At 61.0% G+C, this 20581-nt stretch overlaps 1 protein-coding gene across 1 annotated transcript in view; it reads left to right on the forward strand.

The window, feature by feature from the left end:
• LOC122548076 (protein NDRG2-like) overlaps positions 1–20581 on the forward strand; it is an 81230-nt gene that overhangs the window by 17615 nt on the left and 43034 nt on the right. Inside the window, 4 exon segments of the mRNA XM_087975681.1 lie at positions 8607–8712; positions 9497–9588; positions 9591–9615; positions 12686–12748. Coding sequence (XP_087831807.1) covers positions 9534–9588; positions 9591–9615; positions 12686–12748 — 143 coding nt within the window. The 5' untranslated portion in view covers positions 8607–8712; positions 9497–9533.

Here is a 20581-nt window from a genome sequence, read left to right on the forward strand (position 1 = left end):
GTGTGTGAGTGAGTGTATGAGTGTGAGTTAGTGTGTGTGGATGTGTGAGAGTGTGTGAGTGCATGTGTGTTTGAGAGTGTGTGTGTGAGTGAGGGTGTGTGGGTATGTGTGAGAGTGTGTGGGTATGGCGTGTGTGAAGGTGTGTGTGTGTGGGTGTGGTGTGTGTGAAGGTGTGTGGGTGTGGGTGAGGGTGTGGTGTATGTGTGTGTGAGGGTGTGTAGGTGTGGTGTGTGTGTGTGTGTGGGTATGGTGTGTGTGTGTGTGGGTGTGGTGTGTGGGTGAGGGTGTGTGTGTGTGGAGTGTGTGGAGTGTGAGTGTGTGGAGTGTGAGTGTGTGGAGTGTGAGTGTGTGTGAGTGAGTGTGAATGTGTGTGTGTGAGTGTGTGTGTGTGGAGTGTGTGTGAGTGTGACAGTGTGTATGTGTGTGTGTCAGTGTGTGTGTGTGTGGAGTGTATGTGTGTGAGTGGGGGTGGAGGTGTGGGTGTGGGTGGGGGTGTGTGGTGTGTGTGAGTGTGTGTGTGTGTGTGTGAGTGTGTGTGGGAGTGTGGGAGTGTGGGTGTGGGTGGGGGTGTGAGTGTATGTGTGAGTGAGTGTGAATGTGAGAGTATGTGTGTGTGTGAGAGTGAGTGTGACTGTGTGTGTGCGTGTGTGTGTGTGGTGTGTGTGTGGGTGAGGGTGTGTGTGTGAGCGTGAGAGTGTGTGTGGGTGTGGGTGAGGGTGTGTGTGTGTGGGTGTGTGCGAGTGTGGATGTGAGAGTGTGTATGTGGGTGTGTGTGTGGGTGAGGGTGTGTGTGTGTGGGTGAGGGTGTGTGTGTGTGGGTGGGGGTGTGTGTGTGTGGGAGTGTGTGTGGGTATGGTGAGTGTGTGTGTGTGTGGATGTGTGTGTGAGTGTGTGAGAGAGTGTGTGGGGAGTGTGAGTGTGAGTGAGTGTATGAGTGTGAGTGTGAGTGTGTGTGTGAGTGTGTGTGTGTGGAGTGTATGAGTGTGTGTGTGTGGAGTGTGTGTGTGTGTGGATGTGTAAGTGTGAGTCGTGTGTGAGTGTGTGTGAGTCGTGTGTGAGTGTGTGTGGGCGGAGTGTGTGTGTGGGCGGAGTGTGTGTGTGTGGGTGAGGGTTTGTGTGGGTGAGGTTGTATATGGGTGAGGGGTGTGTGTGGGTGGAGTGTGTGTCTGGGTGAGGGTGTGTGTGGGTATGGTGTGTGTGTGGGTGAGGATGTGTGTGGGTGTGGTGTGTGTGAGTGAGGGTGTGTGTGTGGTGTGTGTGGGTGTGGTGTGTGTGAGTGAGGGTGTGTGTGTGGTGTGTGTGGGTGTGTGTGTGTGGTGTGTGTGGGTGTGGTGTGTGTGAGTGAGGGTGTGTGGGTGTGTGTGAGGGTGTGTGGGTGTCGTGTGTGTGTGTGAGAGTGTGTGGGTATGGCGTGTGTGTGTGTGGGTGTGGTGTGTGTGAAGGTGTGTGGGTGTGGGTGAGGGTGCGGTGTATGTGTGTGTGAGGGTGTGTGGATGTGGTGTGTGTGTGTGGGTATGGCGTGTGTGTGTGTGTGAGGGTGTGTGGGTGTGGTGTGTGTGTGTGAGAGTGTGTGGGTATGGCGCGTGTGTGTGTGTGTGGGTATGGCGTGTGTGTGGGTGTGGTGTGTGGGTGAGGGTGTGAGTGTGTGGAGTGTGAGTGTGTGTGTGAGTGTATGTGTGAGTGAGTGTGAATGTGCGTGTGTGAGTGTGTGTGTGAGTGAGTGTGAGTGTGTGTGGAGTGTGTGTGAGTGTGACAGTGTGTATGTGGGTGTGTGTATGTGAGTGTGGGTGAGGGTGTGTGTGGGTGTGGTGTGTGTGTGTCGGTGAAGGTGTGTGTGGGTGAGGGTGTTTGTGAGGGTGGGTGTGGGTGAGGGTGTGTTGTGTGGGTGTGGTGTGTGGGTGAGGGTGTATATGGGTGTGAGTGTGTGTGTGGGTGTGGTATATGTGTGGGTGTGGTGTGTGTGTGGGTGAGGGTTTGTGGGTGTGGTGTGTGTGTGAGGGTGTATATGGGTGAGGGTGTATATGGGTGTGAGTGTGTGTGTGGGTGTGGTGTATGTGTGGGTGTGGTGTGTGTGTGTGGGTGAGGGTTTGTGTGGGTGTGGTGTGTGTGAGGGTGTGTGTGTGTGTGAGGGTGTGTGTGTGGGTGAGGGTGTGTATGGGTGTGTGTGTGTGTGTGGTGTATGTGTGTGTGTGGTGTGTGTGTGGGTGAGGGTTTGTGTGGATGTGGTGTGTGTGAGGGTATGTGTGTGGGTGAGGGTGTGTGTGGGTGAGGGTGTATATGGGTGTGTGTGTGTGTGTGTGTGAGTGTGGGTGAGAGTGTGTGGGTGTGGTGTATGTGTGAGTGAGGGTGTGTGTGTGAGGGTGTGTGTGGGTGAGGGTGTATATGGCTGTGAGTGTGTGTGTGAGTGTGGGTGAAGGTGTGTGGGTGAGGGTGTGTGTGGGTGGGTTTGGTGTGTTGGTGGGGTGAGTGTGTGGGTGAGGGTGTGGTGTATGTGTGTGTGTGTGAGTGTGTGTGTGTGGAGTGTATGTGTGTGTGTGTGTGAGTGGGGGTGGGGGTGTGGGTATGGGTGGGGGTGTGTGGTGTGTGTGAGTGTGGGTGTGTGTGAGTGTGTGAGTGTGTGAGGGAGTGTGGGAGTGTGGGTGGGGGTGTGAGTGTGAGTGTATGTGTGAGTGAGTGTGAATGTGAGAGTATGTGTGTGTGTGAGTGAGTGTGAGTGTGTGTGTGCGTGTGTGTGTGTGGTGTGTGTGTGGGTGAGGGTGTGTGTGTGAGCGTGAGAGTGTGTGTGGGTGAGGGTGTGTGTGAGTGTGGGTGTGTGCGAGTGTGGATGTGAGGGTGTGTATGTGGGTGTGTGGGTGGGTGAGGGTGTGTGTGTGTGGGTGGGGGTGTGTGTGTGTGGGAGTGTGTGTGGATGTGTGTGAGTGTGTGTGAGAGTGTGAGTGTGAGTGAGTGTATGAGTGTGTGAGTGTGAGTTAGTGTGTGTGGATGTGTGAGAGTGTGTGAGTGCGTGTGTGTTTGTGAGTGCGTGTGGAGTGTGTGTGTGTGTGTGTGGAGTGTGTGTGTGGATGTGTGAGTGCGAGTGTGTGTGTGTGAGTGTGTGTGTGTATGTGTAAGTGTGAGTGCGTGTGTGAGTGTGTGTGAGTGTGTGTGAGTGTGTGAGTGTGTGGGTGTGTGGGCGGAGTGTGTGTGGGTGAGGGTTTGTGTGGGTGAGGTTGTATATGGGTGAGGGGTGTGTGTGGGTGAGGATGTGTGTGTGGGTGAGGATGTGTGTGGGTGTGGTGTGTGTGAGTGAGGGTGTGTGTGTGGTGTGTGAGAGTGTGGTGTGTGTGAGTGAGGGTGTGTGGGTATGTGTGAGAGTGTGTGGGTATGGCGTGTGTGTGTGTGGGTGTGGTGTGTGTGAAGGTGTGTGGGTGTGGGTGAGGGTGTGGTGTATGTGTGTGTGAGGGTGTGTGGGTGTGGTGTGTGTGTGTGGGTATGGCGTGTGTGTGTGTGAGGGTGTGTGGGTGTGGTGTGTGTGTGTGGGTATGGCGTGTGTGTGTGTGAGGGTGTGTGGGTGTGGTGTGTGTGTGGGGGTGTGGTGTGTGTGAAGGTGTGTGGGTGTGGGTGAGGGTGTGGTGTGTGTGTGTGTGTGTGGGTGTGGTGTGTGGGTGAGGGTGTGTGTGTGGAGTGTGTGGAGTGTGAGTGTGTGGAGTGTGAGTGTGTGTGAGTGAGTGTGTGTGAGTGAGTGTGAATGTGTGTGTGAGTGTGTGTGTGTGGAGTGTGTGTGAGTGTGACAGTGTGTATGTGGGTGTGTGTGTGTGAGTGAGTGTGTGTGTGCGCGTGTGGAGTGTGAGAGTGTGGTGTGTGTGTGGGTGAGGGTGTTTGTGTGGGTGAGGGTGTGTGTGTGAGTGTGAGAGTGTGTGTGAGTGTGGGTGTGGGTGAGGGTGTGGTGGTGTGTGAGTGTGGGTGTAGGTGAGGGTGTGGTGGTGTGTGTGTGAGGGTGTGTATGTTGGTGTGCGTGTGTGGGTGAGGGTGTGTGTGTGGGGGTATGTGTGTGTGTGGGAGAGTGTGTGGGTATGGTGAGTGCGTGTGTGTGTGAGTGTGTGTGGAGTGTGAGTGAGTGTATGAGTGTGTGAGTGTGAGTTAGTGTGTGTGGATGTGTGAGAGTGTGTGAGTGCGTGTGTGTTTGTGAGTGCGTGTGGAGTGTGTGAGTGTGTGTGTGGAGTGTGTGTGTGTGTGTGGATGTGTGAGTGCGAGTGTGTGTGGGTGGAGTGTGAGTGTGGGTGGAGTGTGAGAGTGTGTGAGTGCGTGTGTGTTTGTGAGTGCATGTGGAGTGTGTGAGTGTGTGTGTGAGTGCGTGTGTGTGTGAGAGTGTGGGTGGAGTGTGTGTGTGGGTGGAGTGTGTGTGTGGGTGGAGTGTGTGTCTGGGTGAGGGTGTGTGTGGGTGTGGTGTGTGTGTGGGTGAGGATGTGTGTGGGTGTGGTGTGTGTGGGTGTGGTGTGTGTGAGTGAGGGTGTGTGTGTGGTGTGTGAGTGAGGGTGTGTGTGTGGTGTGTGTGTGAGTGAGGGTGTGTGGGTGTGGTCTGTGGGTGAGGGTGTGTGTGAGGGTGTGTGGGTGTGGTGTGTGTGTGAGAGTGTGTGGGTATGGTGTGTGTGTGTGGGTGTGGTGTGTGAGAAGGTGTGTGGGTGTGGGTGAGGGTGTGGTGTATGTGTGTGTGAGGGCGTGTGGGTGAGGGTATGGAGTGTGTGTGTGTGTGTGGGTGTGGGTGTGGTGTGTGGGTGAGGGTGTGTGTGAGGATGTGTGTGTGTGTGTGTGAGTGTGTGTGTGAGAGTATGTGTGTGTGTGGGTGTGGGTGAGGGTGTGTGTGGTGTGTGTGTGAGGGTGTGTATGTGGGTGTGTGTGTGTGGGTGAGGGTGTGGGTATGGTGAGTGTGTGTGTGTGGGTGTGAGTGTGGTGTGTGTGTGTGGGTGAGTGTGCGGGTATGGTGAGTGTGTGTGGGTGTGTGTGTGGATGTGTGAGTGTGAGTGAGTGTATGAGTGTGAGTGTGAGTTAGTGTGTGTGGATGTGTGAGAGTGTGTGATTGTGTGTGTGTTTGAGAGTGTGTGTGAGTGTGAGTGAGTGTGGAGTGTATGAGTGTGTGTGTGTGGGTGTGAGTGGAGTGTGTGAGTGTGTGTGTGGGTGTGAGTGGAGTGTGTGAGTGTATGTGTGTGGAGTGTGTGAGTGTGTGTGTGTGGAGTGTGAGAGTGTGGGTGGAGTGTGTGTGTGTGTGAGAGTGTGTGTGTGAGTGTGAGTTAGTGTGGGAGTGTGTGAGTGTGTGTAAGTGGAATGTATGAGTGTGTGAATGGAGTGTGTGAGTGTGCGTGAGTGTGTGCATGTGTGTGTGTATGTGAGTGTGAGTGTGTGTGGAGTGTGTGTGTGTGTTTGGGAGTGTGTGTGTGTGAAAGTGTGAGTGAGTGTGTGTGTGAGTGTGTGTGTGAGTGAGTGAGTGTGTGAGTGAGTGTGTGAGTGTGTATGTGAGTGTGTATGTGAGTGTGTATGTGAGTGAGTGTGAGTGTGTGTGAGTGTGTGTGAGTGTGATTGTGTGTGAGTGTGTGTGAGCGAGTTTGAGTGTGTGTGTGATTGTGTGTGGAGTGTGAGAGTGTGTGGGTGAGGGTGTGTGTGAGTGTGTGAGAGTGTGTGTGAGTGTGGGTGTGGGTGGTTTGTGTGTGAGGGTGTGTATGTGGGTGTGTGTGTGTGGGTGAGGGTGTGTGTGTGTGGATGAGGGTGTGTGTGTGTGTGGGTATGGTGAGTGTTTGTGTGTGTGGTGTGTGTGTGGGTGTGGTGTGTGTGGGTGTAGTGTCTGTGTGGTGAGAGTGTGAGGGTGTGTGTGTGAGTGTGATTGTGTGAGAGTATGAGTGGAGTGTGTGAGTGTGAGTGGAGTGTGTGAGTGCGTGTGTGTTTGAGTGAGTGCATGAGTGTGTGAGTGTGAGTTAGTGTGTGTGGATGTGTGAGTGCGTGTGTGTGAGAGTGTGAGTGGAGTGTGTGAGTGGAGTGTGTGAGTGCGTGTGTGTTTGAGTGAGTGCATGAGTGTGTGAGTGTGAGTTAGTGTGTGTGGATGTGTGTGTGCGTGAGTGGAATGTGTGAGTTCGTGTGTTTGAGTGTGTGTGTGAGTGTGCACATGCATGAGTGTGTGTGTGTGCGAGTGTGTGAGTGTGTGTGTGGATGTGTGAGTGCGCGTGTGTGTGAGAGTTAGTGTGGGAGTGTGTGAGTGTGAGATAGTGTGGGTGTGTGTGAGAGTGTGTGAGTGTGTGTGTGTGTGTGAGTGAGTGTCTGAGTGTGTGTGAGTGTGTGTGTGTGTGTGTGAGAGTGAGTGTGGGTGTGTGTGAGAGAGTGTGTGAGTGTGTGTGTGTGTGAGTGAGTGTCTGAGTGTGTGTGAGTGTGTGTGTGTGTGTGTGAGAGTGAGTGTGGGTGTGTGTGTGAGTGAGTGTGTGAGTGTGTGTGTGTGTGTGAGTGAGTGTCTGAGTGTGTGTGAGTGTGTGTGAGAGTGAGTGTGGGTGTGTGTGTGAGTGAGTGTGTGAGTGTGTGTGTGTGTGTGAGAGTGAGTGTGGGTGTGTGTGAGAGAGTGTGTGAGTGTGTGTGTGTGTGTGAGTGAGTGTCTGAGTGTGTGTGAGTGTGTGTGTGTGAGAGTGAGTGTGGGTGTGTGTGTGGGTGTGTGTGTGAGTGAGTGTGTGAGTGTGTGTGTGTGTGAGAGTGAGTGTGGGTGTGTGTGAGAGAGTGTGTGAGTGTGTGTGTGTGTGTGAGAGAGTGTGTGTGAGTGTGTGTGTGTGAGAGTGAGTGTGGGTGTGTGTGTGGGTGTGTGTGTGAGTGAGTGTGTGAGTGTGTGAGTGTGTGTGAGTGTGAGTGTGTGGCCCTTCCCCAGCTTTAAGCCCAGCCCCCCCCCGTGTCCCCTCCCTCAGTCTCTGACAGTTTGGGAGGATGGGGGGGGAGAGAGAGAAATACCCCCTGCCTCCCTCCCGCTCTCTCTCCCACCATCACCACCCTCCAGGCAGCTCCAAACCCCCCCCCCCGGGGGCAATGTCATTCTAACCCCCTGCCAACCCCCGACCTTTTCAGAGCGTCGGTGGGTGGGGGCTGAACCAGAACCGTCCGCTGCAATACCTGCTTCAGCCTTGTATGACAAAGTCTTCGGTGGCTATGCCAATGCAGAGAGGTGGCCCAGTCCTGATCGGAGGAGGTGGTGTAGGAGCATGCGGTGTTGGGTGGGGTGGGGGGGGGGTGATGTGAGTTGTTGTTCACACGCATGTTTGCTGTCTATCGCTCCCCCTCTCTCTCTGTCCTCCCTCTCTCTCTCTCTCCCCCTCTCTCTCTCCCCCCTCTCTCCTCCCCCTCTCTCTCTCTTCCCCCTCTCTCCCCCCGCACCTCCCCCGTCTCCCTCTCTCTCTCCCCACTCTGTCCCATCTCTCTCTCCCCTCGCTCTCTCTCACCCTCCCCTCTCTCCCCCTCTCTCTCCCCCCCCGCACCTCACTCCCCTCCCTCTCTCTCTCCCCACTCTGTCACCTCTCTCTCTCTCACCTCGCTGTCTCTCTCACCCTCCCCTCTCTGTCTCCCCTCCCCCTCCCCCCTCTCTCTCCCCCCCCACACCTCTCCTGTATCCCTCTCTCTCCCCACTCTGTCCCCTCTCTCCCCCCTCACGCTCTCTCTCTCCCTCTCTCTCTCCCCCTCTCTGTCTCCCCTCCCCCCCCTCTCTCCCCTGTCTCCCTCTCTCTCCCCACTCTGTCCCCTCTCTCTCTCCCCTCGCTGTCTCCCTCTCCCCCTCTCTGCCTCCCCCCTCCCCCACCCCTCCCCACTCTGTCCCCTCTCTCTCTCCCCTCGCTGTCTCCCTCTCCCCCTCTCTGCCTCCCCCCCTCTCCCCCCCTCCCCACTCTGTCCCCTCTCTCTCTCCCCTCACTGTCTCCCTCTCCCCCCCCTCCCCACTCTGTCCCCTCTCACTCTCCTCTCGCTGTCTCCCTCTCCCCCTCTCTGCCTCCCCCCTCTCCCCTTCCCCCTCTCCCCACTCTGTCTCCTCTCTCTCTCCCCTCGCTGTCTCCCTCTCCCCCTCTCCCCCCCCCACCCTGTCCCGTCTCTCTCCCCTCGCTGTCTCCCTCTCCCCCTCTCCCCCCCCTCCCCACTCTGTCCCCTCTCTCTCTCCCCTCGATGTCTCCCTCTCCCCCTCTCTGCCGCCCCCCCTCTCCCCACTCTGTCCCCTCTCTCTCTCCCCTCGCTGTCTCCCTCTTCCCCCTCTCTGCCTCCCCCCCTCTCCCCCCCCTCTCCCCACTCTGTCCCCTCTCTCTCTCCCCTCGCTCTCTCCCTCCCCCCCTCTCTGCCTCCCCACCTCTCTCCCCCCCCACCCTCTCCCCACTCTGTCCCCTCTCCCCCCCCCCCACTCTGTCCCCTCTCTCTCTCCCCTCGCTGTCTCCCTCTCCCCCTCTCTGCCTCCCCCCCTCTCCCCCCCTCTCCCCCCCCCACTCTGTCCCCTCTCTCTCTCCCCTCGATGTCTCCCTCTCCCCCTCTCTGCCTCCCCCCCTCTGCCCCCCACCCTCTCCCCACTCTGTCCCCTCTCCCCCCCCCCTCCCCACTCTGTCCCCGCTCTCCCTCCCGGCCCCCTGCTGCAGGAGTATGACGTGGAGACCCCGTATGGGATCCTGCATGTGACCATCCATGGATCGCCCAGGGGAAACCGCCCCGCCATCCTGACCTACCATGATGTCGGACTCAACCGTATGTAACTCCTTCCCCTCACCCCATTCCAACCCCCCCCCCCCCCCCCGCAATCTCCACCCACTCCTCCTTCACTAAGGTACCGACTAACCGTGGACAGGGGGATTTCCCGACAGTGTGGAAACAGGCCCTTCGGCCCAGCAGGTTCACACCCACCCTCCGAAGGGTAACCCACCCAAACCCATTCCCCTACATTTACCCCGGACTAATCCCACCCGAACCTGCACATCCCTGGGCACTATGGGTAATTTAGCACGGCCAATCCCCCCTAACCTGCACATCCCTGGGCACTATGGGTAATTTAGCACGGCCAATCCCTGGGCACTATGGGTAATTTAGCACGGCCAATCACCCGAACCTGCACATCCCTGGGCACTATGGGTAATTTAGCATGGCCAATCCACCCGAACCTGCACATCCCTGGGCACTGTGGGTAATTTAGCACGGCTCTTTGGGGATGGAGACGTCGTCTCGCCCGCCCTTTGACCCTTCCTCCCTCACTTCCCCTCCCCTCCCCTCCCCCCACCTCGTCGGAGGGAGCGACGGTAGGGAGAGAAGTAGGGCCTAGCCATGAGTGGCGTGAATATCCGAGGGTTGGGACGGTGGTGGTGGTGGTGGCCGAGATGGGGGAAGGAGTTTGGGGGGTGGTGGTGGGGGGGGGGGGGGGGGGGGGAGGGGGGGGGAGGAGAGAGGGGGATGCATTGTTTGCTGCCGATGACACTTGCTTTTTCATCTCTCCCGGTCCCACCCCCCCCCCCCCCCCCCTGCCCTTACCCCTCCCCAGATAAGACCTGCTTCAACACCCTCTTCAAATTCGAGACATGATGGAGATCACCAAGAACTTCGTGGTGTGTCATATCGACGCTCCGGGTCAGCAGAAGGAGCTGCCCCATTCCCCACCGGGTAGGGTCCTGAGCCAGGGCCTGCCCGCAAATTCCGGGCAATATTCGGGCCCACGCGAGTGGGCAGCACCATCTCCTGTGAGAGATCAATCTGACCATCACCCCCTTGACGTTCAATGGCGTTACCATCACTGAATCCCCCCTCCCCCCCCACTATCAACATCCTGGGGTTACCATTGAGAGAGATCTAACCATCGCGCCCCTTGATGTTCAATGGCGTTACCGTCACTGAATCCCCCCTCCCCCCACTATCAACATCCTGGGTTTCCCATTGAGAGAGAATCTAACCATCGCCCCTTTGACGTTCAATGGCGTTAACCGTCACTGAATTCCCCCCCCCCCACTATCAACACCTGGGGTTACCATGAGAGAGAATCTGACCATCGCTCCGTTGATGTTCAATGGTGTTACCATCACTGAATCCCCCCTCCCCCCCACACTATCAACATCATGGGGGTTCCCATTGAGAGAGAATCTAACATCGCCCCCTTGACGTTCAATGTGTTACCGTCACTGAATCCCCCCTCCCCCCACACTATCAACATCATGGGGTTCCCGTTGAGAGAGAATCTGACCATCGCTCCGTTGATGTTCAATGGCGTTACCGTCACTGAATCCCCCTCCCCCACGATCAACATCCTGGGGTTGCCATTGAGAGAGAATCTACCTATCGCCTCCTTGATGTTCAATGGCGTTACCGTCACTGAATCCCTCTCCCCCACGATCAACATCCTGGGGTTGCCATTGAGAGAGAATCTAACTATCGCCTCCTTGACGTTCAATGGTGTTACCGTCACTGAATCCCCCTCCCCAACTATCAACATCATGGGGGTTCCCGTTGAGAGAGAATCTGACCATCGCTCCGTTGATGTTCAATGGCGTTACCGTCACTGAATCCCCCTCCCCAACTATCAATATCCTGGGGGTTCCCATTGACTAGAAACTGAACACGGCCCAACCTCATGTGAACCTGTCCCGGAATCTATCGGCCGTTCCTTCCTGGGGTCAGAATCCTGGGATTGCCCCCCTCTCTGAGGGACATCGTGGGTCTACCCCACAGCACGTGGCTACGATGGCAGCTCACCCCCCAGCCCCACCCACACCTTCTCAAGGGGGGGGGTAATTAGGGACAGGGATGATAAACACTGGGCCCACTCTGCGGCAACCACATCCCACCAATGAATGGGGGAAAACACGAGGATTCCTTCCGGTGAAGCCAATCATCTCTTACGTCTGTCTTTTTTTGATCTGTTCCTACACCTTCTCCCTGATCCATCGCCTCTGCGTGCCCTCCCTGTCTGTGAGCGCCTCGCCCTTAACCTGGTTCAGGCCTCCCTGGGCCTGCACCCGGGGGATATCTGGCTGATATGCCGACCAGGGCCTGTGCGCGGGGCTTGGCCTGGAGCAGAGGAAATCAGGGCAAATGCAAAACCTCAGTCCTTATCCAGCACCTGAGGAAATCCAGGTTAGTATTAGGCTCTGGGCCTACGCAGATCCAGGTAGGCCCAAGGATATTGGCTGAACCTGACTGGTCTGTCCTCATAGCATCCACACACAGTGCGGATAGAGGCCATTCGGCCGACCGAATTGACTCCAACTCTCTGAAGGGAATCCCACTCATCCCCTTAACCCTGCATTTCCCACGGCCAATCCACCCTAACCTGCACGTCCCTGGGCACTATGGGTAATTTAGCACGGCCAATCCACCCTAACCTGCACATCCCTGGGCACTATGGGTAATTTAGCATGGCCAATCCACCCTAACCTGCACATCCCTGGGCACTATGGGTAATTTAGCACGGCCAATCCACCCTAACCTGCACATCCCTGGGCACTATGGGTAATTTAGCATGGCCAACCCACCCTAACCTGCACATCCCTGGGCACTATGGGTAATTTAGCACGGCCAATACACCCTAACCTGCACATCCCTGGGCACTATGGGTAATTTAGCACGGCCAATCCACCCTAACCTGCACATCCCTGTGCACTATGGGTAATTTAGCACGGCCAATCCACCCTAACCTGCACGTCCCTGGGCACTATGGGTAATTTAGCACGGCCAATCCATCCTAACCTGGGCATCCCTGGGCACCATGGGTAATTTAGCACGGCCAATCCACCCTAACCTGCACAACCCTGGGCACTATGGGTAATTTAGCACGGCCAATCCACCCACAGTTCCTGGAGGAATCCCAAACAGATACTTGGGGGGGAAGGTGACGGACAATGTGCAAACTCAACACAGTCATCTGCGGCTGGAATGAAACCTGGGTCCCTGGTGCTGTGCGGCAGCGGTGCTAACCACTGAGCCACCATACTGCTATAGATATATAACAGATGGCAGGTCTTATCTGTCTGATAGTAACGGCAGACAGGATTTCCTTGCGTCCTGTCCCTATTGACCTCAAAAGTATCGAACCCCGTGCTGTCCCTGTCCCTGGGATGGGGGGACAGTGTAGAGGGAGCTTTACTCTGTATCTAAGCCCGTGCTCTCCCTGTCCCTGGGATGGGGGGGACAGTGTAGAGAGAGCTTTACTCTGTATCTAACCCCGTGCTGTCCCTGTCCCTGGGATGGGGGGGGACAGTGTAGAGGGAGCTTTACTCTGTATCTAACCCCATGCTGTCCCTGTCCCTGGGAGTGTTTGATGGGGGGGGGACAGTGTAGAGGGAGCTTTACTCTGTATCTAACCCCGTGCTGTCCCTGTCCCTGGGATGGGGGGGACAGTGTAGAGGGAGCTTTACTCTGTATCTAACCCCGTGCTGTTCCTGTCCCTGGGATGGGGGGACAGTGTAGAGGGAGCTTTACCCTGTATCTAACCCCATGCTGTCCCTGTCCCTGGGATGGGGGGGGACAGTGTAGAGGGAGCTTTACTCTGTATCTAACCCCGTGCTGTCCCTGTCCCTGGGATGGGGGGGGACAGTGTAGAGGGAGTTTTACTCTGTATCTAACCCCGTGCTGTCCCTGTCCCTGTCCCTGGGGAGTGTTTGATGGCGGGGGGGGGGGATTGTGAAATGCTCAGTTTGTGTTGGGTGCTGCTCTCACTGTTCTCTCCCTGTCCCCCCCCCAGGTACCAGTACCCATCGATGGAGCAGTTGTGTGAAATGCTGCCTTGCGTTATTCAGTACTTTAAGTGAGTCGTTGCGCGGGCCTGTTGTATTATCGCTCAGATCTCTGAACGCCAAACGCTGCAAGAAACACTCATGACAACACGTTAGGCTCTAGTTTCATCTCACACTGTTCAGCTAGTTAGACATGTTCACCAGTCACCTCAGACAGCGCCCACTCCCTCAGCACTGACCCTCTCACAGCACCTGCTCCCTCAGCGCTGACCCTCTCACAGCACCCGCTCCCTCAGCGCTGACCCTCCCACAGCACCCGCTCGCTCAGCGCTGACCATCCCTCAGCACTGACCCTCTCACAGCACACACTCCCTCAGCGCTGACCCTCCCACAGCGCCCACTCCCTCAGCGCCCTCTCCCTCAGCACTGACCCTCTCACAGCGCCCGCTCCCTCAGCGCTGACCCTCCCACAGTGCCCACTCCCTCAGCGCCCTCCCCCTCAGCGCTGACCATCCCACAGCGCCCACTCCCTCAGCGCTGACCCTCCCACAGCGCCCGCTCCCTCAGCGCTGACCCTCCCACAGTGCCCACTCCCTCAGCGCCCTCCCCCTCAGCGCTGACCATCCCACAGCGCCCACTCCCTCAGCGCTGACCCTCCCACAGCGCCCGCTCACTCAGCGCTGACCCTCCCACAGCACCCGCTCGCTCAGCGCTGACCATCCCTCAGCACTGACCCTCTCACACCGCCCGCTCCCTCAGCGCTGACCCTCCCACAGCCCTGACCCTCCCACAGTGGCCACTCCCTCAGAGCTAACCCGCCCACAGCGCCCACTCCCTCAGAGCTAACCCCCTCACAGTGCCCACTCCCTCAGCGCTAATCCTCCCAGAGCACCCACTCCCTCAGCGCTGACCCTCCCACAGCACCCACTCCCTCAGAGCAAACCCTCCCACAGCGCCCGCTCCATCAGCGCTGACCCCCCCACAGCACCCACTCCCTCAGCGCTGACCCTCCCACAGCGCCCACTCCCCAGCGCTGACCCTCCCACAGCACACACTCCCACAGCGCTGACCCTCCCACAGCACCCACTCCCTCAGCGCTGACCCTCCCACAGTGCCCACTCCCCAGCGCTGACCCTCCCACAGCACACACTCCCACAGCGCTGACCCTCCCACAGTACCCACTCCCTCAGCGCTGACCCTCACACAGTACCCACTCCTTCAGCGCTGACCCTCCCACAGAACCCACTCCCTCAGCGCTGACCCTCCCACAGCGCTGACCCTCCCACAGCGCCCACTCCCTCAGCACTGACCCTACCACAGTACCCACTCCCTCAGCGCTGACCCTCCCACAGTACCCACTCCCTCAGCGCTGACCGTCCCACAGCGCCCACTCCCTCAGCGCTGACCCTCCCACAGCACCCACTCCCCCAGCGCTGACCCTCCCACAGCGCTGACCCTCCCACAGCGCCCGCTCCCACAGCGCTGACCCTCCCACAGCGCCCGCTCCCTCAGCGCTGACCCTCCCACAGTACCCATTCCCTCAGCGCTGACCCTCCCACAGCACCCACTCCCACAGCGCTGACCCTCCCACAGTACCCATTCCCGCAGCGCTGACCCTCCCACAGCACCCACTCCCTCAGCACTGACCCTCCCACAGCACCCACTCCCTCAGTACTGACCCTCCCACATCACCTGCTCCCTCAGCGCTGACCCTCCAACTGCGCTGACCCTCCCACAGCACCCACTCCCTCAGCGCTGACCCTCCCACAGCGCCCACTCCCTCAGCGCTGACCCTCCCAAAGCGCCCACTCCCACAGCACTGACCCTCCCTCAGCACTGACCCTCCCACAGCACCCACTCCCTCAGCCCTGACCCTCCCACAGCGCCTACTCCCTCAGCGCTGACCCTCCCACAGCGCCCACTCCATCAGCGCTGACCCTCCCACAGCGCCAACTCCCTCAGCGCTGACCTCCCACAGCACCCACTCCCTCAGCGCTGACCCTCCCACAGCACCCGCTCCCTCAGCACTGACCCTCCGACAGTGCCCACTCCCTCAGCGCTGACCCTCCCACAGCGCCCACTCCCTCAGCACTGACCCTCCCACAGCACCCACTCCCTCAGCGCTGACCTTCCCACAGCGCCCACTCCCTCAGCGCTGACCCTCCCACAGTACCCATTCCCGCAGCGCTGACCCTCCCACAGTACCCATTCCCTCAGCGCTGACCCTCCCACAGCGCTTACCCTCCCACAGCGCCCGCTCCATCAGCGCTGACCCTCCCACAGCACCCACTCCCTCAGCGCTGACCCTCCCACAGCACCCACTCCCTCAGTACTGACCCTCCCACATCACCTGCTCCCTCAGCGCTGACCCTCCAACTGCGCTGACCCTCCCACAGCACCCACTCCCTCAGCGCTGACCCTCCCACAGCGCCCACTCCCTCAGCGCTGACCCTCCCAAAGCGCCCACTCCCACAGCACTGACCCTCCCTCAGCACTGACCCTCCCACAGCACCCACTCCCTCAGCCCTGACCCTCCCACAGCGCCTACTCCCTCAGCGCTGACCCTCCCACAGCGCCCACTCCATCAGCGCTGACCCTCCCACAGCGCCAACTCCCTCAGCGCTGACCCTCCCACAGCACCCACTCCCTCAGCGCTGACCCTCCCACAGCACCCGCTCCCTCAGCACTGACCCTCCGACAGTGCCCACTCCATCAGCGCTGACCCTCCCACAGCGCCCACTCCCTCAGCGCTGACCCTCCCACAGCACCCACTCCCTCAGCGCTGACCCTCCCACAGCGCCCACTCCCTCAGCGCTGACCCTCCCACAGCGCCCGCTCCCTCAGTGCTGACCCTCCCACAGCGCCCGCTCCCTCAGCGCTGACCCTCCCACAGCGCCCGCTCCCTCAGCACCGACTTCCCACAGCACCCACTCCCTCAGTGCTGACCCTCCCACAGCACCCACTCCCTCAGCGCTGACCCTCCCAAAGCGCTGACTCTCCCACAGCGCCCCCTCCCTCAGCGCTGACCCTCCCTCAGCGCTGACCCTCCCTCAGCGCTGACCCTCCCTCAGCACTGACCCTCCCACAGCGCTGACCCTCCCTCAGCACTGACCCTCCCAAAGCGCTGACTCCTCCACAGTGCCGACCCCCCCCACAGCGCCCGCTCCCTCAGCGCTGACCCTCCCACAGCGCCCACTCCCCCAGCGCTGACCCTCCCACTGCGCCCGCTCCCTCAGCGCTGACCCTCCCACAGCACCCACTCCCTCAGCGCTGACCCTCCCACAGCACCCACTCCCTCAGCACTGACCCTCCCACAGCACCCACTCCCTCAGTACTGACCCTCCCACATCACCTGCTCCCTCAGCGCTGACCCTCCAACTGCGCTGACCCTCCCACAGCACCCACTCCCTCAGCGCTGACCCTCCCACAGCGCCCACTCCCTCAGCGCTGACCCTCCCAAAGCGCCCACTCCCACAGCACTGACCCTCCCTCAGCACTGACCCTCCCACAGCACCCACTCCCTCAGCCCTGACCCTCACACAGCGCCTACTCCCTCAGCGCTGACCCTCCCACAGCGCCCACTCCATCAGCGCTGACCCTCCCACAGCGCCAACTCCCTCAGCGCTGACCTCCCACAGCACCCACTCCCTCAGCGCTGACCCTCCCACAGCACCCGCTCCCTCAGCACTGACCCTCCGACAGTGCCCACTCCCTCAGCGCTGACCCTCCCACAGCGCCCACTCCCTCAGCACTGACCCTCCCACAGCACCCACTCCCTCAGCGCTGACCTTCCCACAGCGCCCACTCCCTCAGCGCTGACCCTCCCACAGCGCCCGCTCCCTCAGTGCTGACCCTCCCACAGCGCCCGCTCCCTCAGCGCTGACCATCCCTCAGCACTGACCCTCTCACACCGCCCGCTCCCTCAGCGCTGACCCTCCCACAGCCCTGACCCTCCCACAGTGGCCACTCCCTCAGAGCTAACCCGCCCACAGCGCCCACTCCCTCAGAGCTAACCCCCTCACAGTGCCCACTCCCTCAGCGCTAATCCTCCCAGAGCACCCACTCCCTCAGCGCTGACCCTCCCACAGCACCCACTCCCTCAGAGCAAACCCTCCCACAGCGCCCGCTCCATCAGCGCTGACCCCCCCACAGCACCCACTCCCTCAGCGCTGACCCTCCCACAGCGCCCACTCCCCAGCGCTGACCCTCCCACAGCACACACTCCCACAGCGCTGACCCTCCCACAGCACCCACTCCCTCAGCGCTGACCCTCCCACAGTGCCCACTCCCCAGCGCTGACCCTCCCACAGCACACACTCCCACAGCGCTGACCCTCCCACAGTACCCACTCCCTCAGCGCTGACCCTCACACAGTACCCACTCCTTCAGCGCTGACCCTCCCACAGAACCCACTCCCTCAGCGCTGACCCTCCCACAGCGCTGACCCTCCCACAGCGCCCACTCCCTCAGCACTGACCCTCCCACAGTACCCACTCCCTCAGCGCTGACCCTCCCACAGTACCCACTCCCTCAGCGCTGACCGTCCCACAGCGCCCACTCCCTCAGCGCTGACCCTCCCACAGCACCCACTCCCCCAGCGCTGACCCTCCCACAGCGCTGACCCTCCCACAGCGCCCGCTCCCACAGCGCTGACCCTCCCACAGCGCCCGCTCCCTCAGCGCTGACCCTCCCACAGTACCCATTCCCTCAGCGCTGACCCTCCCACAGCACCCACTCCCACAGCGCTGACCCTCCCACAGTACCCATTCCCGCAGCGCTGACCCTCCCACAGTACCCATTCCCTCAGCGCTGACCCTCCCACAGCGCTTACCCTCCCACAGCGCCCGCTCCATCAGCGCTGACCCTCCCACAGCACCCACTCCCTCAGCGCTGACCCTCCCACAGCACCCACTCCCTCAGTACTGACCCTCCCACATCACCTGCTCCCTCAGCGCTGACCCTCCAACTGCGCTGACCCTCCCACAGCACCCACTCCCTCAGCGCTGACCCTCCCACAGCGCCCACTCCCTCAGCGCTGACCCTCCCAAAGCGCCCACTCCCACAGCACTGACCCTCCCTCAGCACTGACCCTCCCACAGCACCCACTCCCTCAGCCCTGACCCTCCCACAGCGCCTACTCCCTCAGCGCTGACCCTCCCACAGCGCCCACTCCATCAGCGCTGACCCTCCCACAGCGCCAACTCCCTCAGCGCTGACCCTCCCACAGCACCCACTCCCTCAGCGCTGACCCTCCCACAGCACCCGCTCCCTCAGCACTGACCCTCCGACAGTGCCCACTCCATCAGCGCTGACCCTCCCACAGCGCCCACTCCCTCAGCGCTGACCCTCCCACAGCACCCACTCCCTCAGCGCTGACCCTCCCACAGCGCCCACTCCCTCAGCGCTGACCCTCCCACAGCGCCCGCTCCCTCAGTGCTGACCCTCCCACAGCGCCCGCTCCCTCAGCGCTGACCCTCCCACAGCGCCCGCTCCCTCAGCACCGACTTCCCACAGCACCCACTCCCTCAGTGCTGACCCTCCCACAGCACCCACTCCCTCAGCGCTGACCCTCCCAAAGCGCTGACTCTCCCACAGCGCCCCCTCCCTCAGCGCTGACCCTCCCTCAGCGCTGACCCTCCCTCAGCGCTGACCCTCCCTCAGCACTGACCCTCCCTCAGCACTGACCCTCCCACAGCGCTGACCCTCCCTCAGCACTGACCCTCCCAAAGCGCTGACTCTCCCACAGTGCCGACCCCCCCCACAGCGCCCGCTCCCTCAGCGCTGACCCTCCCACAGCGCCCACTCCCCCAGCGCTGACCCTCCCACTGCGCCCGCTCCCTCAGCGCTGACCCTCCCACAGCACCCACTCCCTCAGCGCTGACCCTCCCACAGCACCCACTCCCTCAGCACTGACCCTCCCACAGCACCCACTCCCTCAGTACTGACCCTCCCACATCACCTGCTCCCTCAGCGCTGACCCTCCAACTGCGCTGACCCTCCCACAGCACCCACTCCCTCAGCGCTGACCCTCCCACAGCGCCCACTCCCTCAGCGCTGACCCTCCCAAAGCGCCCACTCCCACAGCACAGACCCTCCCTCAGCACTGACCCTCCCACAGCACCCACTCCCTCAGCCCTGACCCTCCCACAGCGCCTACTCCCTCAGCGCTGACCCTCCCACAGCGCCCACTCCATCAGCGCTGACCCTCCCACAGCGCCAACTCCCTCAGCGCTGACCTCCCACAGCACCCACTCCCTCAGCGCTGACCCTCCCACAGCACCCGCTCCCTCAGCACTGACCCTCCGACAGTGCCCACTCCCTCAGCGCTGACCCTCCCACAGCGCCCACTCCCTCAGCACTGACCCTCCCACAGCACCCACTCCCTCAGCGCTGACCTTCCCACAGCGCCCACTCCCTCAGCGCTGACCCTCCCACAGCGCCCGCTCCCTCAGTGCTGACCCTCCCACAGCGCCCGCTCCCTCAGCGCTGACCCTCCCACAGCGCCCGCTCCCTCAGCACCGACTTCCCACAGCACCCACTCCCTCAGTGCTGACCCTCCCACAGCACCCACTCCCTCAGCGCTGACCCTCCCAAAGCGCTGACTCTCCCACAGCGCCCGCTCCCTCAGCGCTGACCCTCCCTCAGCGCTGACCCTCCCTCAGCGCTGACCCTCCCTCAGCACTGACCCTCCCACAGCGCTGACCCTCCCTCAGCACTGACCCTCCCACAGCGCTGACCCTCCCTCAGCGCTGACCCTCCCACAGCGCCCGCTCCCTCAGCGCTGACACTCCAACAGCGCCCGCTCCCTCAGCGCTGACCCTCCCACAGCGCCCGCTCCCTCAGCGCTGACCCTCCCACAGCGCCCGCTCCCTCAGCACCGACTTCCCACAGCACCCACTCCCTCAGTGCTGACCCTCCCACAGCGCCCGCTCCCTCAGCGCTGACCCTCCCACAGCGCCCGCTCCCTCAGCACCGACTTCCCACAGCACCCACTGCCTCAGTGCTGACCCTCCCACAGCACCCACTCCCTCAGCGCTGACCCTCCCAAAGCGCTGACTCTCCCACAGCGCCCGCTCCCTCAGCGCTGACCCTCCCTCAGCGCTGACCCTCCCTCAGCACTGACCCTCCCACAGCGCTGACCCTCCCTCAGCACTGACCCTCCCACAGCGCTGACCCTCCCTCAGCACTGACCCTCCCAAAGCGCCGACCCCCCCCACAGCGCCCGCTCCCTCAGCGCTGACCCTCCCACAGCGCCCGCTCCCTCAGTGCTGACCCTCCCACAGCGCCCACTCCCTCAGCACTGACCCTCCCACAGCGCCCACTCCCTCAGCACTGACCCTCTCACAGCACCCACTCCCTCAGCGCTGACCCTCCCACAGCGCCCACTCCCTCAGCGCCCTCTCCCTCAGCACTGACCCTCTCACAGCGCCCGCTCCCTCAGCGCTGACCCTCCCACAGTGCCCACTCTCTCAGCGCCCTCCCCCTCAGCGCTGACCATCCCACAGTGCCCACTCCCTCAGCGCCCTCCCCCTCAGCGCTGACCATCCCACAGCGCCCACTCCCTCAGCGCTGACCCTCCCACAGCGCCCGCTCACTCAGCGCTGACCCTCCCACAGCACCCGCTCGCTCAGCGCTGACCATCCCTCAGCACTGACCCTCTCACACCGCCCGCTCCCTCAGCGCTGACCCTCCCACAGCCCTGACCCTCCCACAGTGGCCACTCCCTCAGAGCTAACCCGCCCACAGCGCCCACTCCCTCAGAGCTAACCCCCTCACAGTGCCCACTCCCTCAGCGCTAATCCTCCCAGAGCACCCACTCCCTCAGCGCTGACCCTCCCACAGCACCCACTCCCTCAGAGCAAACCCTCCCACAGCGCCCGCTCCATCAGCGCTGACCCCCCCAC

Source organism: Chiloscyllium plagiosum, unplaced genomic scaffold, assembly GCF_037043375.1.
Source record: "Chiloscyllium plagiosum isolate Xiang-an unplaced genomic scaffold, Cpla_swu_hap1 HiC_scaffold_27, whole genome shotgun sequence".
NCBI lineage: Eukaryota > Metazoa > Chordata > Chondrichthyes > Orectolobiformes > Hemiscylliidae > Chiloscyllium > Chiloscyllium plagiosum.